General features: G+C 36.5%; 1 protein-coding gene across 2 annotated transcripts in view; it reads left to right on the plus strand.

Moving 5' to 3' along the window:
* The first annotated feature begins 1642 nt into the window (after positions 1 to 1642).
* PPP1R1C (protein phosphatase 1 regulatory inhibitor subunit 1C) overlaps positions 1643 to 20664 on the plus strand; it is a 124963-nt gene continuing 105941 nt past the window's right edge. The window contains exons 1-2 of one of the 2 annotated variants that reach the window (XM_061202883.1): positions 1643 to 1723; positions 3372 to 3453. In XM_061202883.1, coding sequence (XP_061058866.1) covers positions 1643 to 1723; positions 3372 to 3453 — 163 coding nt within the window. The remainder of the gene's footprint in view (positions 1724 to 3371; positions 3454 to 20664) is intronic. The other variant, XM_061202892.1, reaches the window with a different exon arrangement.

Here is a 20664-nt window from a genome sequence, read left to right on the forward strand (position 1 = left end):
AGATGAACCCATCACAAGATTTCTTGCTGGTCAGCACTGTTCTCCAACTGAAAGTGCTTTCACATCCACATTTTCATTTGCTTTTTCCCCAGAGGGTATAGAAAATTATTTGAATAATGCATATTACTTTCTATACTCTTTCAACAGAACGTTGCATACTTAAATCATTAAAATGGATTCTTGGGTATGGACTCAAAATTAAAAAATAAAAAAGAAAGAAAACTTTATTTGTAAATACCTGGAACAGTAGTCAATGTCTAAATGTATTAGCTAAACCCAAAAATATATTAAAAAGTCTAGCATTCATCAAACACTATCTTTCAAATAAAGAAGTTCTTTCTCCTATTAAAGCAGCTTCATTTTCAGCCTTCCTTTGCAAAAGGAGTTGAATGCATGAAGCCATCTGGCTGTGCTATTGCCTCTCCTTAGATATTAAAAGATGTGAAGAGCAGGCCAGTGGCCCCCTTTACCTTCACCACTAGCCAATATAACCATCATCCTCTATCATTCTGAAGATTTCCCCTTTTACACTTTTTTTCCCTAAGACATTTTGTTTGCATATATCCCCACTGTTGGCAACAAATCACAATGCTGGATCCCATTAGGTTTCCACTAATGTCTTCTAGTCACTTCTGTATTCTTCCGAATCAGAGGATATAACTGGATCCACCAGGAAATAAAATAGAGGTCACTGCAGCAGCCCTGACTTTCAAGCCATTTGCTAAATTTAGCTGTCCAATACTTTCCACTCTAATGAAAACTGTGGACTACAATTATAGAATGCTGGAACAGAACAGGAGCTTAAAGGTCACTAAGTCCAATCTCCTTGTTTGTCTGAGGAAGGTATGGCGGCCTAGATATAGCCTCTGATTTGCTTGAGGCCACAGAGCTTGTTAGTGGTAGGGATGGAACTTGAACTGAGATCTGCTCAGTCCTGAGGGCAATGTTGTCCTCACTCCACCACAGACGCTCTGCATCCCATGATCAGTCTTACCTAACCAGATCTCACAGCATAAATATAGCTGATATTATTGGTTGTGGCTTACCCTCCGTGGCAATCATCAATTTGGTAGCTGGATGTGAAATAACAAAGGTGTCTGATGGATTAGCTTCTCCAAGAGAAATGAAATGATCCTATATCCAAACCCTGCCCCCAACTCTAAAAACTTACTGCTTTATGTTCATCAATAATGAATGGCCCATCCCTGCAATACTCAGAGGGAGCTTACATTGCACTTTTGAGCAGCCGGTTAGTAATGTACAGTGGATAGAGCCTTTCTTTCAAATCCCGGGGCAGCAGGTCCTTCAAGGCTAGCATTGCATTTTCAATTAGCTGCTGACTGAATGCTTGGCATGTGTATATTAGTGAAGAGGCACACAATTAGCTTACAGTTCCTTTCTGTATTGTGCTAAAAGGATCTAAGGGACTGGTGGGGGAACAGGCAAGCCAGGCATCACTGTGGATGTTGAAGAAGGGAGTTACTCAGACCTCGGCATCTTCACTTGCTTTCTCTAGAATTACAGCTATTTATTACGAAGCACTCTGTGTAGCGGGGTGGAGTGCGCCTGAGGAAACACATCCCAGACACCACCTGGGGTTAGTCTTTCTGAGCCCTTCACATCTCTAATTCTCATCATTGTCATGGAGCCCAACAGTCCCAAAAAGATACAATTTGCTGTGCCTTTATTCCAGAGTCAGATTGCACCTGAAGCAGCTGAACAGGTAAGTGGAACTGGGTGGGGACCAGCTCCTGTATGTAAGTAATACAGACGTATATTCTTGTTATTAATTGAAAGCTTCTCCACCTCTTGAATTTGCCTAACTTTGTAACTTCCCAGGATATGTAAATGGGAAATAATTTCGTTTCCACATGCACTTGTATTTGAGTTGCATTGGGGGAACTACTGGCTAAAATGCATTTCATGTGATACAAATTAGCACCCATTAAGGAAAAATGGTTATATTAGCAGTTTAGATTTGGATCCAAAAATCTGTTTGCTTTTGCTTATTAAAATAACAGGTTCAACACTTAGAGAAACTTCAAATTTTTTTTTCAAAATTAGCAAGCTTTTATTTTATTATTTACAAAATCAAAAGATTCATTTAACAATGAAAGCATTAAACCTTGGAATAATTTCAGATTACAGGCTTAATGTTTTATTTTAATGTTTTCATTGTGTATCCAAAGCAGTAATTATAAGTATATGTAATATAGGATCGTAGGTATATGTATAATTTAAAAAACATTTTATTCAGATATTAAAAATGGTATTTTAACACAACCTGGATTTTTTCCAAGTCTAATATGTCTATATATCTTTATTTCTCTCTCTCTCTCTCTCTCATGTGAGATTGGTTTACTGTATCACCTTTCATATTCAGATTTACTTAGACTCTTGATTCAATGGAACCACTTAAAAGATCATTTGTGGTAAAATTACAACAGTGAGGAGGCAAAAACAAATTTATGGGGTCTTCTACCTAATTCATTAATTTCTTAAAACCTAAATTATTCCTGAATCCTCTTCCAAATATTATATACAAAGTCTTAAAAGTAATTATTGAATCTGAGACTCTCAACTTCCTAGGATGTTTTGATAATCTGAAGTAGATTCACCCAAACTCAAGCCAGATAAATACAACCTTGAACATGTATCTATGTTGAATGGAGCATTGGTTCTATCCTGGACAAGATATCATTGTTTAAAATTTATGCACTATCCTACTGATTTGGGAATTTACTTATATATTTAAAAAATCAAGGATACATTAGAAATTCTAATCATAATATGTTCCTGTAACTCCTAAAATAAGGAAAAAAACCCCACACCAAACCTATTAGTTTTAAGTGAATTATATACTTTTGCAAGATCCATATTCATTCTTTATGTGTTAATTTGTTCTAAATAATAATACAGAAAATAAGAAAAATTTATAATATTAATTGAAGTTAAGAACGTATGCTGTTAAATTTAACCTGCTGGAAATTTGAGTTTTCTAAGCTTCTCTTACCCCGTTTAGAAATAAGTGTAATGGAACTTGAAAGCTTCATCAATTTATGAGGCTCCAAGAGAGCCACTAAAATTAGCAAGTTATCCCTGTAACTTCACTGCATATTGGTATTCAGTGGTATCATTTGGTTACATACAACTATTTCTTTTCTGTGGAAATGTAGCTTTTTGATCAAAGAAGGTGATACTAATATCTGACAGTTCTACTGTCTGGCTTTCTATTATTCAAAATAAAATTAGCGAGCGCCTACCGTGTGCCCCCCAGAAATTTGCTCTTTATGTTGGGAAAAGATGAGGATGGGACAGCCTTGCAAGCTGTAGAGTAACCTAGAACAGAGTCTGACAGTCTCTGACCTTAGCTGGGCCTTTGTTGTTCACAGATCAGGAAAAGAAGACCTACACCAGCATCACTTGTGATTCTCAATGAACATAACCCCCCAGGTAAAGAAGCATGATGTCTTATGTACTGATGTAACAGAACAGAATTGTTTGAGGAACATCAAAGAGCATGCCATTGCCAACAGGCTTCAATTCAGGATTTCAGTTAGCAATAATCTAATAAGCTAGTCTATACAATGGATCATAAACAAAATCAGAAATAGATATTATGAAAACTGTCTCAGCCAACTGCCTGCTTTTCCTCTAGAATGACTTACTGGTGACAATATGCTATGAAATGTTTTGTTAGCAATCACTGTCATGTGTTCAGGTGTTTGCATAGAATCTGGTTCAGTGCTTATTAATGAGCCTAGTAGAAAGTTGTTTAATTAGGTTTCATAGCTCAAATTGCAGCCCTGGAGATGCTGACATCTTTACAGAGTTGTTTTTTTATCAAAGGTTATCATGGGGTGGGCAATGAGCCAGCACTGGCTGCAGCTTTGATGCTGATGTAATCTCTGAATAATGCAATTGACAAGTAACCAGATCAATTTTCAGCACTGCCCATTTGAGAGCCATTCTGAAGAGTTGCATCCATTTGTTGAGGTTTTATTCTCCATTTCCCGTAAAAAGTAAAGCTGCATTATTATTCCTGATAAAGGACTATGATCTGCAATACACAAACATTATGTACTTACTGAATGGGGGTGATTTTAATTTCACATTTAAGCTCTGTTTCTAGAAATACAAGTAAGACAGCAAAGGTCACGGCACTAATTTGTATCCAGGCAGGACTTGTTGTTGGATTTTTTGCAGGTATAAACAATAAGGGTGGCTAAAAAGAGTTTAATGGAAACATAGTAAGTGTAATTACATATTGTAGTGAATGATTTGTTTTAATAACACTCGGGCAAAACAGTCTTTGACTTTTTCAGATTCCTTTCTAATTAGAGAAACATATATAAGATAAGAAAGTAAAATTCTAATAGAATATTAGTCATGGAGCCCAAATACAGAAAGATGTTCAGTTGTTGGGAAACAAATAAGCAAATTTATTCCTGCTGAAAACAAAGAATTATAATTTGATCCTGTATCTTTAAAGTGCTATAGCATTTTAAAATCATTTTCAAACATATTATTTCACTTAATAAATATAACTTATATTTGGTTGAATAAGAGATGCAACTGGTAAGAGGTGCAAATAAATACAAGTAAATAAACATAATAATGAAATCTTTTCATATTGGAGGTAATTTTAGAGCAATTTTCCATCACAGCCTTTTGCTCATAGTGGCAGATTCTCCACAGTGTCCTAGAACTTACCTCTCTATGCTAACCTTGAAAAGTGTTGCCCAAAGATATAACAAGAAGAACAGAATCTTCCTAATTTCATCTGTACTAAATATTTCTTCCCTATCCAGCAATTCTTTATGTTTCAAATATTATCTGAACATTCTCTATCAAACAAAACAAAACAAATAACAGCAACAACAAAAAAACTTAATTGTTAAATGACCTTGTTAAAGCAATTGTTGCTTTTAGCCCTCAAAAGCAATGTGTTCTTTGACAAATAAAAATCGGGTGCAGCTTTAAAACCTGGTAAATAAACAAATCTCTTCAATTTATTGAAATTGCCCAGGACACATATGAGTATTCTTGGAATCACCTATCATTAATGCTCTTTAAAATTCAAATCCCTGAAAATCTTTCTTGTCAATTAATGAAGCAAAGAAAATTAAATTTTCCATTACAGAGACATAATTAACAAACCTTTCCAATTCATATGATAAGATCGGTATATTGTAATCATTGTTAAATGAATTAGACATGGCTTACTTTAAAAAAAAATCTTTTCAGGAGTTTGCAGAAATAGTCTGTTATAAAAGAATATTTGAAAGAATGATTTAATTTTAGATTAGAAATAAAGGAAATAGAAAGATATTTCAACATGTAAATCCAGACTGTTTGCTAGTTCATCTTTGCCTGTGTAAACATAGAGATGAGGTGGGCACCTGATTGGTAAGATTCCAGGGGCAACAAAATGTCACATCAGTCCCTTTCTAACCAACAGCCTAGAATTCTCAGCAGTAGAAACGCTAGGGAAACAGTTACATAACCTGTTAAGGATATACCCTCTGGCATAGATTAATCAATTTAATTCAAAATAATGGGACACAAGACTAAAAATGTTAAATTGAAGGCATCATACCTGAAACAATTTAAAAGCAAAGGGTGTGTCTTTATGGTGGAGAGGGCAGAAACTACGTTTGCTTCTTGGAATGACTCTAAACAGCCAATGGCAGTAAAAAGGTACTAGAAGCCGGAGATGCGGGGGTAGAGGTGCACCAAAGACAAATTTCATCTTTTTCAAATGTTTTCTAGGGCTACCAATTTTAGTGACCTTGTAGCAAACTGCTTATCTTTCAGAATTTTTAATCTTCTGAGTAAGTGCCTATTTATGATAACCTCTCTGAGGTTATACAGTAAGAGTCTCATTGTCTCGTCTTGTACTATTTGCTTTTACTCTTGTACAATATGTAGTTAACTGGTTTGGTTTCTATATTTTTATTTAAAGGGATGACTATATATAAATCTTCTCTATTTAGAAGTAAATGGCAATGTCACTTTCTGCAATTTATTTCATCACATTTCTAGATTTACTTAAACATTACTTGTATTTACAATAGTAGGCTTATGAGAAGACTGTATATTTATTTGGCTACCAGTATTAGAAACCTAGAATTGGGAAAGAACTTCAGAAAATACCTAATCTAACCACACTTCTTCATGAAAGATACAGAAATCGACCCAAGTCCCTGAGACTTGCTCCATTTTGTATATATCAGAGAAGAATCCATAGTTACAACTAGTTTTCAATATGAGATCAAATAATTTTACGAGTTAGAAAATACAGTTTCTTATGAAAAACTTGAGTGATGCCCCACTTTATTCTAAAATAACTCATTTACTCTTGTCAATAAAAGTTCATTTACTCACCTTTTTAAAAAATTATTTATTTATTTACTTACTTATTTATTCGGCTGCACTTGCGCGGCTTGTGGGATCTCAGTTCCCCAGGGACTGAACCCAGGCCACGGCAGTGAAAGCCCAGAATCCTAACCACTAGGTCACCAGGGAACTCCCTACTCACTTTTTTAAATACATAAGGCAATTCTTCATTACTTTCTTTTCTGGATTGAATATTCCCAGTACCCAATAAGGGCCTTAATGAGCTCTATCCAAATTCTCCTTGTCTCTAGGCCTTTGGAGCCTAAAGCTGGACACAGTCTTCCAGTAAAAAGCCAGATTAGAACAGGCCTTCTGAATATTAAAGTTTGTGGCATCCATTCTTTTCCACTTACTGTTAAGCAGAGACAATATGGTTACAACTAAGTTTAATGGACCTGATGCCTATTAAACATGAGTGAACTGTAAGAGGCCAGGAGCTTACTGAAGATTTGGGTAAGTACACAGGAGTTTTGGCATCATTTAGAAGGTTGTTGTACATCTAATAAGTGGGACCAGACATATAATGTAAAATGGGGGATATTTATTGAACTTCCTATCACAGCCAAATTTGGGGGAGACTGACTTTCTCTTCGACACTTTTCGCTCCAAATATTCTTAGAAATGAGGAATAAAAACAAAGCATTTTCACACATGGGCCATGTTCCTAAAAATTACTTAATAATGAGACATATGAATTCAATATCTCACCATCTCCTTTCAACCTTGAGAGTAAGTCTAGTCAGTAAAGAGAACCGGGATTTCCAATTGATTGGGCTATTTGGCTCCACACACTGAAAAAGAAGCCACAGTCCGTTCTGGAAGTAGCATGTGACTTTCTAAATGAGGCTTGCATTTTAGGAATTTGACAGTAAGTTGACTAATAAGATTTGCAAGGCTCTGTATTTAAAATCCTGAGACACTGGGTGACAGAGAATATTGCTAGACTCAGACTGAGCTGTTCAGAGAGGCTCCAGAAATTTTCAATGACGTGAGGTTTTGCAGGGTCATCAAGTTAACGTGGACATTTATTTCTAGTGTTAGGGCATTCATATGCAAACAGTCTCTCTTCATGGAGACCCTCTATTTTACAAAATGACTGATTGGTAGGCAATGGGCACCCTGAGTACAAGTTCCAGGAATCTCACTGAGGATTTTCCTGGGATTCTTAAGGATGGGTAAGACATCATCAGCCCCACACCTGGAGGGGCCTGTCACCCCCAGGGACCTCCAATCCAATGTGTTCAAGTAAAAGCTGTACTGGACCTATAGTCCATACAGTTTTGTTTCATTCTTTTTCCTCATCTTCTTTGGGAATGTGGCTGTAATTCATTCTGATCCACAATTGTAGTTGATTGTTCAGCATTTATTTTGCCTTCTGAACATTAATGACAGTACAAAAGAAAGAAAGGTCCAGTGTTTGAAGACTCTTCAAGGTTTAACTGGTATTAATTTCTGTCAGAAAAGCCTATTTTTTTCTCCTCAGCATTTATTTCTATAAGTTATTGAATACCAAACCATGCTGAATGGGTTAAAGATAAGTAATGCAGGGACTTTCCTGGCGGTCCAGTGGTTAAGACTCTGCACTCCCAATGCAGGGGGCACAGATTCTATCCCTGGTCGAGGAACTAAGATCTCACATGCTGCACGGCGCAGCCAAAAAAAAAAATTTCAAAGGTAAGTGATGCATGTGGCTTTCAGAGGTTCATGTACTGTACAACTAATTGACTTATTTTCCTATAACTATTCAGTCTGTGCAGCCAAATAGCCCGATCAATAGGAATAACTGTGAGCCAAAGATGAGGTTCCAGTTCTTAGTCATGCCAAAGTCTGCTATACTGTAAGTGTTCAAAGGACTAGTGTCATCTTCAAATTGAATGGAAGAAAAATGAAAGGGCAAATTATAAAACTGTGAAATAGTGCTGTTTTATTTCAGCAAGATTACTACTTTTGCTCATTTTGAGCAATAGTATATACTGCTCACCTTCTACACTGATTTTAATAAGAAATAGCTTAGTGAAATATGACAGAATTATGGTAGGTTCAATTCACTTCCTTTTTCTTGGTCTCTGTTTTCCTACTTGTGGGGATTATAGAAGGTGAAAATAACCCTAAGGTACTTCTGCACGATGTAGAAAGGCAGTGCTTGTAGAAGGTAAAGCACTGCCTTTGGAGTGAGACTTGGGTTTGAATCCCAGCTTTGCCGGTTCCTGGTAGTGAGACATTGGGTGTGCAGTTGACCTCTGTGGGCTCAGTTTCCCCCTTTTTAGAAGAGGACATCGAGGTGTAAGAAAATGCATAGCACAGTGTCTGCAACCAAATAGATACTGAAGACATGCGATCCCCCTGTGTCATTATATCCATGCTGAGAAAAGCTGAGTTCTCCTAAAACCTGCATTTCTTATCAGAAGATGGCCCAGCTCTTTTCCCATCCTGACTGCATTAGGCAGTGGCAAACAGTGTCCCCATGAGGCATTGGTTCTTGATAAGAGAGAAGATGCACCATAACTCCTAATTCATCAGGATAAGAATACACAATTATGGAATTGTTATGGATCTTATACTGTGGTATTTGTTCAACTGACCATGTCTGGTTTACAAACATAATTTTCATGAAATATGAGTCCTTGGGAATATTTTAAAAATAAGCATGCTACTGCTGTCTATAAAGTTATGAAAAAATATATTGCAAGCAAGAGATCTTTGTGAAAGATTTGTATCCAATCAAAAATGCAATTCATGGGAATTCCCTGGTGGTTCAGTGGTTAGGACTCTGCGCTTTCACTGCTGAGGGCCCGGGTTCGATGCCTGATCAGGGAACTGAGATCCTGCAAACCACTTGGCGCAATCAAAAAAAAAAAAAAAAAAAAGCAATTCATATCCTAATAGTATGTGGAAAGAAAGAAGATTGAATATGGAGTATAAAAATCCTTTAGTGATATCTATTAAACTCTCATTTGATTGCTCACATTTGATTCCACTCCATTTGCTCTCACTTCCTTCCATACACCATTCCTGTGCTATATTCTGGGTAAGCTTTCTTCCTTTGGTTCCTCCTTTTGGTTCCTTTGCCAACTCTTAAGGCAGCCTCGACTGACTCATTTGTGTAAATCACTCTCCATGTTTTCCAATTAATCTTATTTAAATTGCCGCCTGAGACTCATTTAAATCTCAAAACTTTCCCCTAACTAATCTGATTCATTGTCTGGCTCTGTTATTCCAATACTCTCCTCTCACCTGCAACTCTTGAAGGTACTTATTGATTTATACATTCAATTCAATTAAGTATTTACTGAGTCCTTATTCTAAATCCTCGAGGAACATGTGGACTAGGTAACAGAATAATACATCTGGATGAACCAGGATACTATTGTAATAACAGAAATTCCAACAGCTCAGACCACAGTAAGATTAATTCTGGCCAAGACATAGAGGCATTTATTTATCATGCTCACTATCCTATGAAACATTTGTAAAACTTGTCTTCATCTTTTGGCTTTAAGCTTTTAAGAATTGGCATCAGAGCTAAAATTTTACTATTTATTCCAAACTAGTAGCATAGATATAGCTACTCAAACTAGTAGCATATCTAGTAGATATTAGATGCCCATGGTCTATTAAATTTAAGTGGATAAAAAAATATATCCTCAAATCCAATGGCAATCTATCAAACTTTCTGGGCACTTATTCTGGCTAAGGCACAGTGTTAGCTGCTCTAGGGGATAAAATAGGTAAGTCACCATCCCTGACCTCATGGAGAAACCTACCTGAGGCATAATTTGACACATGTATATTGGTAGTAAGATCAACAACATGTGGCAAAATACAAAATATATTTCAATTCAGTACAGAAATGTTTACCATAGGATGTTTTGGGTGATTAGGTTATAATGTTGTAAAATACGGTACAAAGACTAGATGCTTGATAAATGGCAACTCTTATTTTGGAGAGGCCGGCATGTACTACTTAGGAATAGAGGTGTTGGAATCACTCAGGCTTGAATCTGGCTCTCAGATGGCTGCTTACTGCCTGTGTTACCCCAAAAAAGTGGCTCATCCTTTTAAGGCCCATTAAAAGTGAGGAAGCTGGGTTCAGTTCACGAGGCTCTGAAAAGCTTGTTTTTTTTCAACACTACAAAATTTCACTCAATATAAAATATATTCCTTAGAAATAAGGCTATTCTGCATCCATTGAATAAACAGATGTGCATTTTTGTGTCTACATAATAGTACACATGGACAACACTGTAATCAGCTGTTCTGGGGAGCTTAAGGGCACATTCAATTTCAAATTTAAGCTAGAAAAAGTTTCTAACAGCTCTTTCTAATTGTTTCTATTTCATAATCATATTCAAGGAGAACAGTAAATTACCAAACTTCTAACAAAAAAATCTAACCAAGCTATGCAGTTAACAGAGAAGGGTTATTTATGTATTTATTTTAGAATTGCTCAGGAGCAAGCTTTCAAGCTTTGGGATTTTCTATCCTTTCTCCCATCACTTTCTATTCATGACTTTGACCAAGTAGTGATCTGATGCTGTTCCAGCAATACCAGACACAATTTGGTAGCAGAACTTACCAGGGGCTAAAGCTGAAATGCCCGCACAGGGTCCAGACAGGTGACATAGATGCCTGCCTGGGCTCCATGTAGGATGCTGTGAAGGGTACCGTGGTCTACTTGGAGGATGCAAGCTCCACTCAAGGCTGTCAAACTAAACAGATAAAACTACAAAGAAAGAAAAAAACACTGTAAGCGATGGAGGCACCTAAGTGGTAAGATTTTAGAGACGCTGGAAAATATCTCCCTAAATCCGTTTCCATACCACCTGAAATTCTACCTTTTGAAGCTGTTACTACTGTTACTATATTCTATCTTTTGAAACACGAGTACTCTGACCAGATGTAACATATTGTCCTGGCAAGTAGTCTACCTGGAGCTCAAAAAGCCTGAGGTGGAGAGAAAGGAAGGTCCTGGAGCAAACGTCCCAGCTGCAAGGATTAGGGCCCTCCGAATTCATCTCTTCCCTCCCAGTCTGTTTGCTCTTATTGCCTTCTCCATACTCGTCCCCTTCATATCTTCCTTAGCATTTCAGGGGCCCCTGAACGTGCTGGGAAATTTTAAATCTATATCTATGAGTCTTTTCTGTGTTATGGATAGAAGATTATCTTTGAATTTAACTCAATGATTTTGTATCACTTAGGGTAATTTGATATAGTAATTATAGTGCTTAACAAGGCTATTTGTGAAATAAGTTGCCAAAACCTGCATCATCAAAGGGAGATATCTTGACAGTCTGGTTAGAATACAATTACAGTGCAACCTTGGCAATAATGCTGAGAAAAAAGTACTGTGAGAACTGAGAAAAGCTAGGAAATTTGTAATCTTTCTGGGTTTTTTGTTGTTGTTGTTTCATTCTCTGGGAGCAATTTTCCTTCATTTCGGGAAACAATTTTCATAATCACACTCTTTACATATAAATACATATTGACCTGCTCATAAAAATAGAACTGAATGCACAAAATGGAAGAATGAGAACAACAGTTATTTTGGAATCCAATTTTTAGAATAATTTGCCTCGATGTAACATCAGTTTATACTTTTCTTCCCTGTCTGTTGAAGAACAGACTATTAGAACACATATACACAATAGATAGTTCCATGCACAAACACATGTACACATGCCTATATAAGCCAAATACACAACTGTGTGTAAAAATATCACAGGCTATTTATCCATATAATAAAATCCACCTGCACTAAGTGACCTGATTTTAAAAAGGCCAGCACCTACCAAAGTATCTAGAAAAGCTTCGTGAATTCAGGTTACAAATGCAATAAAGCTAATAGTTATTATTTAAATTTCTAACCCTTTGAACTTGAAACCAATAAATCAAAAACTAATCACATTTGAAAACCCATGAATAAAAAACATTGAAATTACTGGCATAGATCCAAATGGTGAGATTTGTTAAATTATTTTTTTAAATCGGAAGAATATTTTAAAAAATAAGTTACATTTATTGAATATTAGTTATTTTAAGACTATTCTCTCATTTTGGAGGTTTCCTGTGCCCATTTTCATAACTCATGAAGACAGGGAGAAGCATTTTAATTAGAAACAGAAAGTGAGCTCCTCCGACTACCACCTGAATATCAATGTCTAGCTGAAATGTGTCCCCTAAATTGAAATCAACATTTAAACTTTTGACCTCAACATTTCTGTTAATGGTACCTCCATTCCTCTAATTGCTGAACCACACAACCTTGGAATCAGCTCTGACCCCTCTGTCTCTCCCTTGCCCCTTGAACCTATCAATGGCTCTTCTGCTGATTCTTCTGTACGGGTTGAATCTATCTCACTATATTTTTATTTTCTCTGCTCCGTCTAGACACTTATGGCTTTATTCCAAAAGAATACAGTAACTTCCAAACTGCTTTTCCATGGCTTTAACACTGGGAGGTGGTTTTGTGTAGAGTTAAGAGCCCTAATTTCAGAATCAATGAACATGGCATGACTTAGAATCAAATCATGGCATGACTGAATATCCAAGTCTTAGTTTCCAATTCTATGAAGCATAGATCATGGCAACTCCAACACTGGTCGTGTTGCTGGAATCAAGCAAGATGACGTATGCTAGCAACGCGACGGATGGGAGATTTATTCTTTCCCCATTCTGATTTGTGTGAAAGGGTTTTGGCAGACAATTATATAATGGGTGATTGGCTAGGCCAGCTTTACTTTTCAAAATGGATTTGTTATGAAGTCCCAGAATCTAATTTGTATACTACAATATAATTTACCTGTCCTAGTTTTTAATTAGCCATAGCTAAGAAGAAGAGTAAGGCACGTAAAGTTGTCTTATGACGAGCTCATTATGTTTCATCATAATGTGCACATTATTCCTACTTCTTGCTTTAAGTAAGTCAGTCAATCGACAGATGAATGGATAAAGAAGATGTGGCACATATATACAAGGGAACATTACTCAGCCATAAAAAGAAACGAAATTGTGTTATTTGTAGTGAGGTAGATGGACCTAGAGTCTCATACAGAGTGAAGTAAGTCAGAAAGAGAAAGACAAATACCATATGCTAACACATATATATGGAATCTAAAAAAAAAAAAGGTTCTGAAGAACCTAGGGGCAGGACAGGAATAAAGATGCAGATGTAGAGAATGGACTTGAGGACAGGGGGAGGGGGAAGGGTAAGCTGGGATGAAGTGAGAGAGTGGCATGGACATATATACATTACCAAATGTAAAATAGATAGCTAGTGGGAAGCAGCCACATAGCACAGGATCAGCTCAGTGCTTTGTGACCACCTAGAGGGGTGGGATAGGGAGGGTGGGAGGGAGATGCAAGAGGGAGGGGATATGGGGATATATTTATATGTATAGCTGATTCACTTTGCTATACAGCAGAAACTAACACACCATTGTAAAGCAATTATACTCCAATAAAGATGTTTAAAAATAATAATAATAATAAATAAATAAATCAGTCATTTCCACCTTAGTCTATGGAGTCTTTATTACACAAATTGTTGATAATTGTACTAAAGTTGAGATCTAAAAAATGAACAGAAGAAAGGAAAATAATTGTGTTAGATTATGGCTGGCACTGCAGCTTTATATCTATTTCCTTCTTTATTTTTGGTGGAGGGCTTGAAGGTTGAACAGGAACTTTGTTCATTTGCCATAGGTACCTTCCTATTGAAAATGGGCAGCGATTTCTGATTAAGCAGGACAGACTCAGACTATATTTGTTTTCCAAAGCACTCTAAGGATTATCCACTCTCCCTTCATGGATCCTAAATACAGCCCACCTGCCCCCAACGATTAAAATGTTTTCAAGAAATAATGCCAGAGACCCACTCACCATCACATTTCAGTGAAGTAAAATGTCATGAATGATTGCGCTAAAATGTCTCATCTCAAATTCTACCACAGGTCATTTTACTTTGTGAATAGCCCAGAATTCCTGCCTTACTTAGCCAATGAAGGGCACCTTTTTGCTCAAGGTCTTGGAGACAGCTGAAGATATTTTCATACCCTAATTCTGCGGTCCGCTGACATCATTAGAATCAAAGCAAACACCAGCTGTAATGTTTATATGGACAGTTACAGTATAAGGGACATATGTAAAATACATTTTGAAGTACATTTAGGATCTAAAAGACAAAATTACCTCTAAGCTACAAATAAAATAATTTTTAAAAACCATATAAGCTCAAAGGCAAATTTAAAGAGGTTGATAGTAATGTATCTCACCTTTGGTAGTTTTCTAATTTGCAAACCTATTTCACTTATAACATATATATCCTCAACAACTCTGTGAGATGAATATTATAACCTCCATTTTAGAAAAAGGGTGATAGATGAGCTGCTCAATGTCAAAGAAGCTAGTACATTAGTGGGTCTGAAACTTAAACACACATTGTCTATCCAAGGTCAGTGTGCTTTCCACTACATTAATAACACTTTTCTCTCTACAAATAAGCAACATCATACCCTTACTATTTTATTTCTGTCTTCCTCATGGAAGCAATTATAAGCAAGTTCTTCATTGTAGCTTGGCCAACTGAGATTCTGTTTGATATGACACCAGAATGTACTTCTTTCCATTCCAACATGAGTTTGTTTTGGAGTGGTAATTCTATACCTTTTTTTCTTTTCTTGGATAATTTATTAGATAAGAGGACTTCAGAGTTGTTAATACTAGATTTTTTATTATATAAGCAAAAAATCAGATTACTAAACAGAAATATCTTACCCATTATTTATTCCATTCTTAGAGTTAGACCTTGTTATTTATGCATGTGTCCATTTGCCTATTTATCTGTACTTACTAAAAAAAATAATTGTCTTAACATAAAACATTAGTTGGAGGGCCAACGGTTTACATTTGGATCCTAGTTGACCAAGAACATGACCAATTTGTACACATACTGGGATGTCATCTTCCCTTCCCATCAACTGTAGTTCTTATCCTCCTAGACTCAAATCAAACCCCCCTTCTTATATGAAACCTTCATTGACCACTCCAGCTGGAAGGCTTTATTCCAGGAGAAGTAACAAGTCACTGGATCCATTAACTCATTTGCTCCCTGCTCCCACTGACTGTTGATGACTTTGTCACCTAGTAATGCCCTGAAGAAATGAATTATAGAATTAATAAATTTTTTTTTTGGCTGTGTCGGGTCTTAGTTGTGGCACGCAGGATCTTTTGTTGCAGTGCACGGGCTATTCGTTGCAGCATGCAGGCTTCTCTCTAGTTGTGGCACGGCACGTGGGCTCCAGAGTGTGTGGGCTCTGTAGTTGTAGCTTGGGGGCTCAGTAGTTGTGGCGCGTGGGCTTAGTTGCCCCAAGGCATGTGGGATCTTAGTTCCCCGACCAGGGATCGAATCTGCGTCCCCTGCATTGGAAGGCGGATTCTTAACCACTGGACCACCAGGGAAGTCCCAGAATTAATAAATTTTGATGTGAGTCAGAAGAAAAAAGATTGGGTCACAAGACCCTTCCATGTGTATCAGGCTTTAATTAAGTACTCTCTGGGTATCAGGGCTGCAGAAAAGGGCTCTGAAGATCTGGGAGAATGTCTGGAAAGATGCCTGACTATGGAAGGAAAATAGAGACCATTTAAAACTAACCTGATTATTTCACAAGGTTTATCCCCATCCTAACACCTCACAAGTACCTACAAATGATGACTCACTGGATCGTTATGAGTTCTTACATTAAACATTTATGGAAATAACTTAAAGTGGCCTTTGCTCTGTAACACACAGGATGACCAAATTTTTGGAATCATCTCAGCAAGGATACATCTTAGTAGTAGAGGACTTGAGCTACTTGTGTTAATGTTTTCGTATAGACATGCTTTGAATTAAACAACACAGGCAACCGGTGACTGTGGATACATAGGCAATTTTGCATAATGATGACTTTGGGATTTCTTATGTTTTACAAGACAATTTAAAGCCTGAGTATGTTTTGCCTAATGACTAATTTTATTCTTTGGCTGTCTTTAAATTATTTGAACCTGATTTTAAAATGTCAGTAAAATGGTGATGGTGGAAAAGTGAATATATAATCAATTTGTCTGCTTTCTTAGAAAAATATAGGGGTTCAAGAGTTCAATTCAATACCATCAAACAGCAGCAGTCTTTATGTACTGAATGAATGGCCAGATACTTTCCTTCTATGCTAACATATGTGACCAGATAAATAGGGGCTAGGTCTTCTTTTCATTTTCTTTGAATAGTGAAATAAATATTTTACCTGGTAATTTTCCTTCAACTATTTTCTTTTCTTTAGCAATAAGCTATCAGGGAATAGTTAGTAACCTGCAGTCAATACTGGAAAGCAAACAGTTCATTACTTACCAAAAGCATTTAAAATTATACAGCTTCACTGAAAAATCCATTTGATTGGTTTGTAAGATTTGTACGTAAGTGTAACTTAATGACTGCACGAAAAATAATTTTAGAGTGGACCTTGTACCTTATTGTTCCTTTCCCTCACTTTTTACACAAAGAAACCATAGAAACAAATTACTTTTGGTCCCAGTGAATTATTTGCAAATGTACCTGTATTTAGCTTCACATTACAGCATTCCAGCTGCTTTATTATTTTCTGACTGAGTCAGATAAAATTTGTGTTTTACGTATTCCTGTTATCTGGATACGTATTAACATGTCTATCATTATGGGCTATTGCTGGTATATCACGCCAAAATGAGCTCATTACAGGCATCAGCTCCATTTCCTCATTTCTAACTTAGTTTGACATTCTTCTTGGCAAATTTTCCAGACATACTACAATCCATTTTCTGTTGAGATTTTTTCTCTTTTAATATTAAATTTTTCTGTGTAGCAGCTAGAAAATGAGGAATCGACCTCATTTTTTTTTTAAGCTACAGACTTACATTTCACTGCAGTGAAAAATCTGAAAGGCTTTACATTCAAACTCCTTATGAGAAAACAGCTTTCTTAGATATGAAGTAAACTTGAAACTTTGACACAAAATAAATCGAGAAGAAATAGAATATGATTTCCTACTCCAAATCTTACATGCTAAGGAAACAAACACACAAATATGCAAACTGAAACAAAACAAGACAAAATAATAAACACTTAAAACATCATTTGTATGTAAGTCATCAGATTTATGTTTTTATTAATAATGTAATTATTATGTAAAAATTAATGATTCCTTGCTCTTAAAGTAGAGTACTTAGATTTTGCTTTTTATTAATAACTTCGGTTCAATGTTTTGATGAAGAAAAAAAGTTACTAAGACAAAAAAAGCACCAAAATGATATTTCAAAGAACTAAAAACTAAAATATTTGTTTTTTAACAGTTTATTAATGTGCTTCATGATCTAGTCTGATTTACATGCTTTAAACACTCCAAATCCAAATTACAAATATAGAAATATACTAATTGCCACCAAACATTTGGTAGCTGGAAGCATATATGAAAAAAACTGTTTATAAGCTCACTCTGAGTATCTGTACATAACCCCAAAATATGCCATTAATCATCTTATTGGACAGGACTGACCTGTATTTTGTCCTATGGGACAAAAATAGTAAGGAGCTTCCTTTGGAGAGAAGGCTGGTGGTTAATAACATTGTGACAACTATCAACACATCAGAATTAAAAAGAAGTACCTAAATTGTCAACATTTTAAACTACTGTGATAAAGTCCTCTGTAATTTGTGCTTATATTTGAGATCTACGCTACGTATTCTTGCCTCATCTTTTCCAAACAGTACTCTTGTATTTCACTGCATTTGCTCCTCTCTGCTCCTTATGGAATAACACTTAGATTCCTTAGCCTGATATACAAGATCCTTGACAGTCTGGGTTGAACCAAATTCTCCAACTCTACTTTATTCCCAGGCCTGAACCTGTGTCTCTGACAAGATTGGCTACTTGTTCTCTAAAAATTTCCACCTTAAATCTTTGAATAGAAAATTTTTTCCTGGGCTTCCCTGGTGGTGCAGTGGTTAAGAATCCGCCTGCCAATGCAGGGGACACGGGTTCGAACCCTGGTCTGGGAAGATCCCATATGTCGCGGAGCAACTAAGCCCATGCGCCACAACTACTGAGCCTGCACTCTAGAGCTCGTGAGCCACAACTACTGAGCCTGTGTGCCACAAATACTGAGCCCGTGTGCCACAACTACTGAAGCCCACATGCCTAGAGCTCGTGCTCTGCAACGAGAAGCCACTGCAATGAGAAGCCCGCACACCACAACGAAGAGTAGCCCCTGCTCACTGCAACTAGAGAAACCTCGCAAGCAGCAACAAAGACCCAACACAGCCAAAAATAAATAAATAAATATATTAAAAAAAAAAAAAAAAAAAAAGAACATTTTTTCCTACTTAGAATGCCCTCACCACTACTTTATTTTACTAAATACTTACACTTTTTAAGATGCTCAGATCTATCTCATTTCATTCATTTCTGGACATGGACATTTATCAAAAATATAGCTTCTAGCAGCTCAGAGCTGAAAAAGTACTACTAAGTAGAGTTCAGTTAGGTAGTAGTTTAAATTCACAAGTTTCCTATATTCTACTACAGCTGGACATTGATTCAGTCTGTGACATCTCCAACCTAATAAACTCAAGTCAACCTCTATGATTTTTGTTGAATTGCCACTTTTTTTTTTTCTGAAACTAAACCTTATCATTTGGACTTGATAAAAGAGTAATTAATCATTGAAAAAAGGAATGCTCAATAGCCACCCTAATTTCCACTGAAACCATCCTCTTCCATTAATTTTGTTTGAAAGGATTATTTTTGACAAGCAAAGAAAACATGCAGTAAAATGGGTAAAAGCCATGATATTGGTTCTATTTTGGTCTCAACTCTATGCAGGATTACTTTCTCTAGGGATCCCAGCTGATGATTAGTCAGATTCCACTTGACCATTGCCAGTGATACATTTAGCTCTTTTTGAAGCATCATGGTTATGATTGGACAGCTCTATTTGTTAGAAAGTTATGCCTTATATCTAGTTGGAATATCCTTCTTGAATCTTTCAACTACTGATCTTGGTATGTTCTTCTAAAGGATTTCAGAGAAAGTGTAATACTTCTTCCAACTGAGAACACTTCATATGTTTGGGGACAGACATCTCATTTACCCTCAGTTCTCTCTTGACTAAAATTTTCAGTTACATTTATCTTTTTTAAATTGAAATATAGTTGATTTACAATATTGTGTTAGTTTCAAGTGTACAGCAAAGTGATTCAGTTACATATATATATTTTTTCAGATTCTTCTCCATTATAGGTTATTACAAGATATTGAATATTGTCCCCTGTGCTATACAGTAAATCCTTATTGCTTATCTATTTTAGTATAGTAGTTTGTATCTGTTAATCCTATACTCACCTATCTTTATGATTGTGATATGGTTTTCAGAAATCTCACCATTTTGCTCCCTAGTGATACTCATATTTTTTAGCATAGTACCCAAATTTCACTCATTTAACTGTTAGTTACTGAACATCTACTACAGGCCAGTGCCACATATATATCTAAAAAACGCGAGGATTCACAATGAAAGGTGATGGGGTTTGTGATAGCAGAAATACAGGATACTTTAGAAGCACACAGAACACATAGCCCAGTCAGTAAAGGCTTAATGGAGGAAGGATGTTTGTGCTGAAGCCTGAAGGAAAAAGCAGGGGAGACTATTCAAGACAGAGGGGAAAACAGGGACAAAGTCTCAGAAGTAGGGCAAGGCACTGCAGATTCAAGGAAGTGAGGAGTCCAGTATGATGCAGCGTGGAGTGGCATCGGGTAGGGGTGGAGATTAGGCAGGCACCATGTTGGGAGCATCATAAACATTTTAAAGGAGTTATGATTAGGACCCACCAAATGGTTTTAAGCAGGAGAGCTCACATGCTCAAATTTTATTCTGAAATGGTCCCTGTGGCTGCAGATAAATAATGGATAGGAGGCAGAAGGTCTGAGTGCATGGGAAGTCAGTGGACTTGATTAATTGGATGGCAGAGGGGGAGATGGTAATAACAAACAAGTTTGAGTTAAGGCTATAGATGCTGGAGCGTTTCCTAAAAAGGCAGTGCACATTTGGAGGGGAGTGGGCAAAGGTGATGAGTTCAGAATGGAACACATTACTTTGGATACAGTGGATAAAAGAGACAGCTCTCATTCAAATTCCGTATGAAATATTCATAACATTCCTGGAAGTAATGCCTCAATAACGGAGCCACTAGTATTAAAA

This window comes from Eubalaena glacialis, chromosome 1 (genome assembly GCF_028564815.1).
Source record: "Eubalaena glacialis isolate mEubGla1 chromosome 1, mEubGla1.1.hap2.+ XY, whole genome shotgun sequence".
NCBI classification, from domain to species: Eukaryota; Metazoa; Chordata; class Mammalia; order Artiodactyla; family Balaenidae; genus Eubalaena; species Eubalaena glacialis.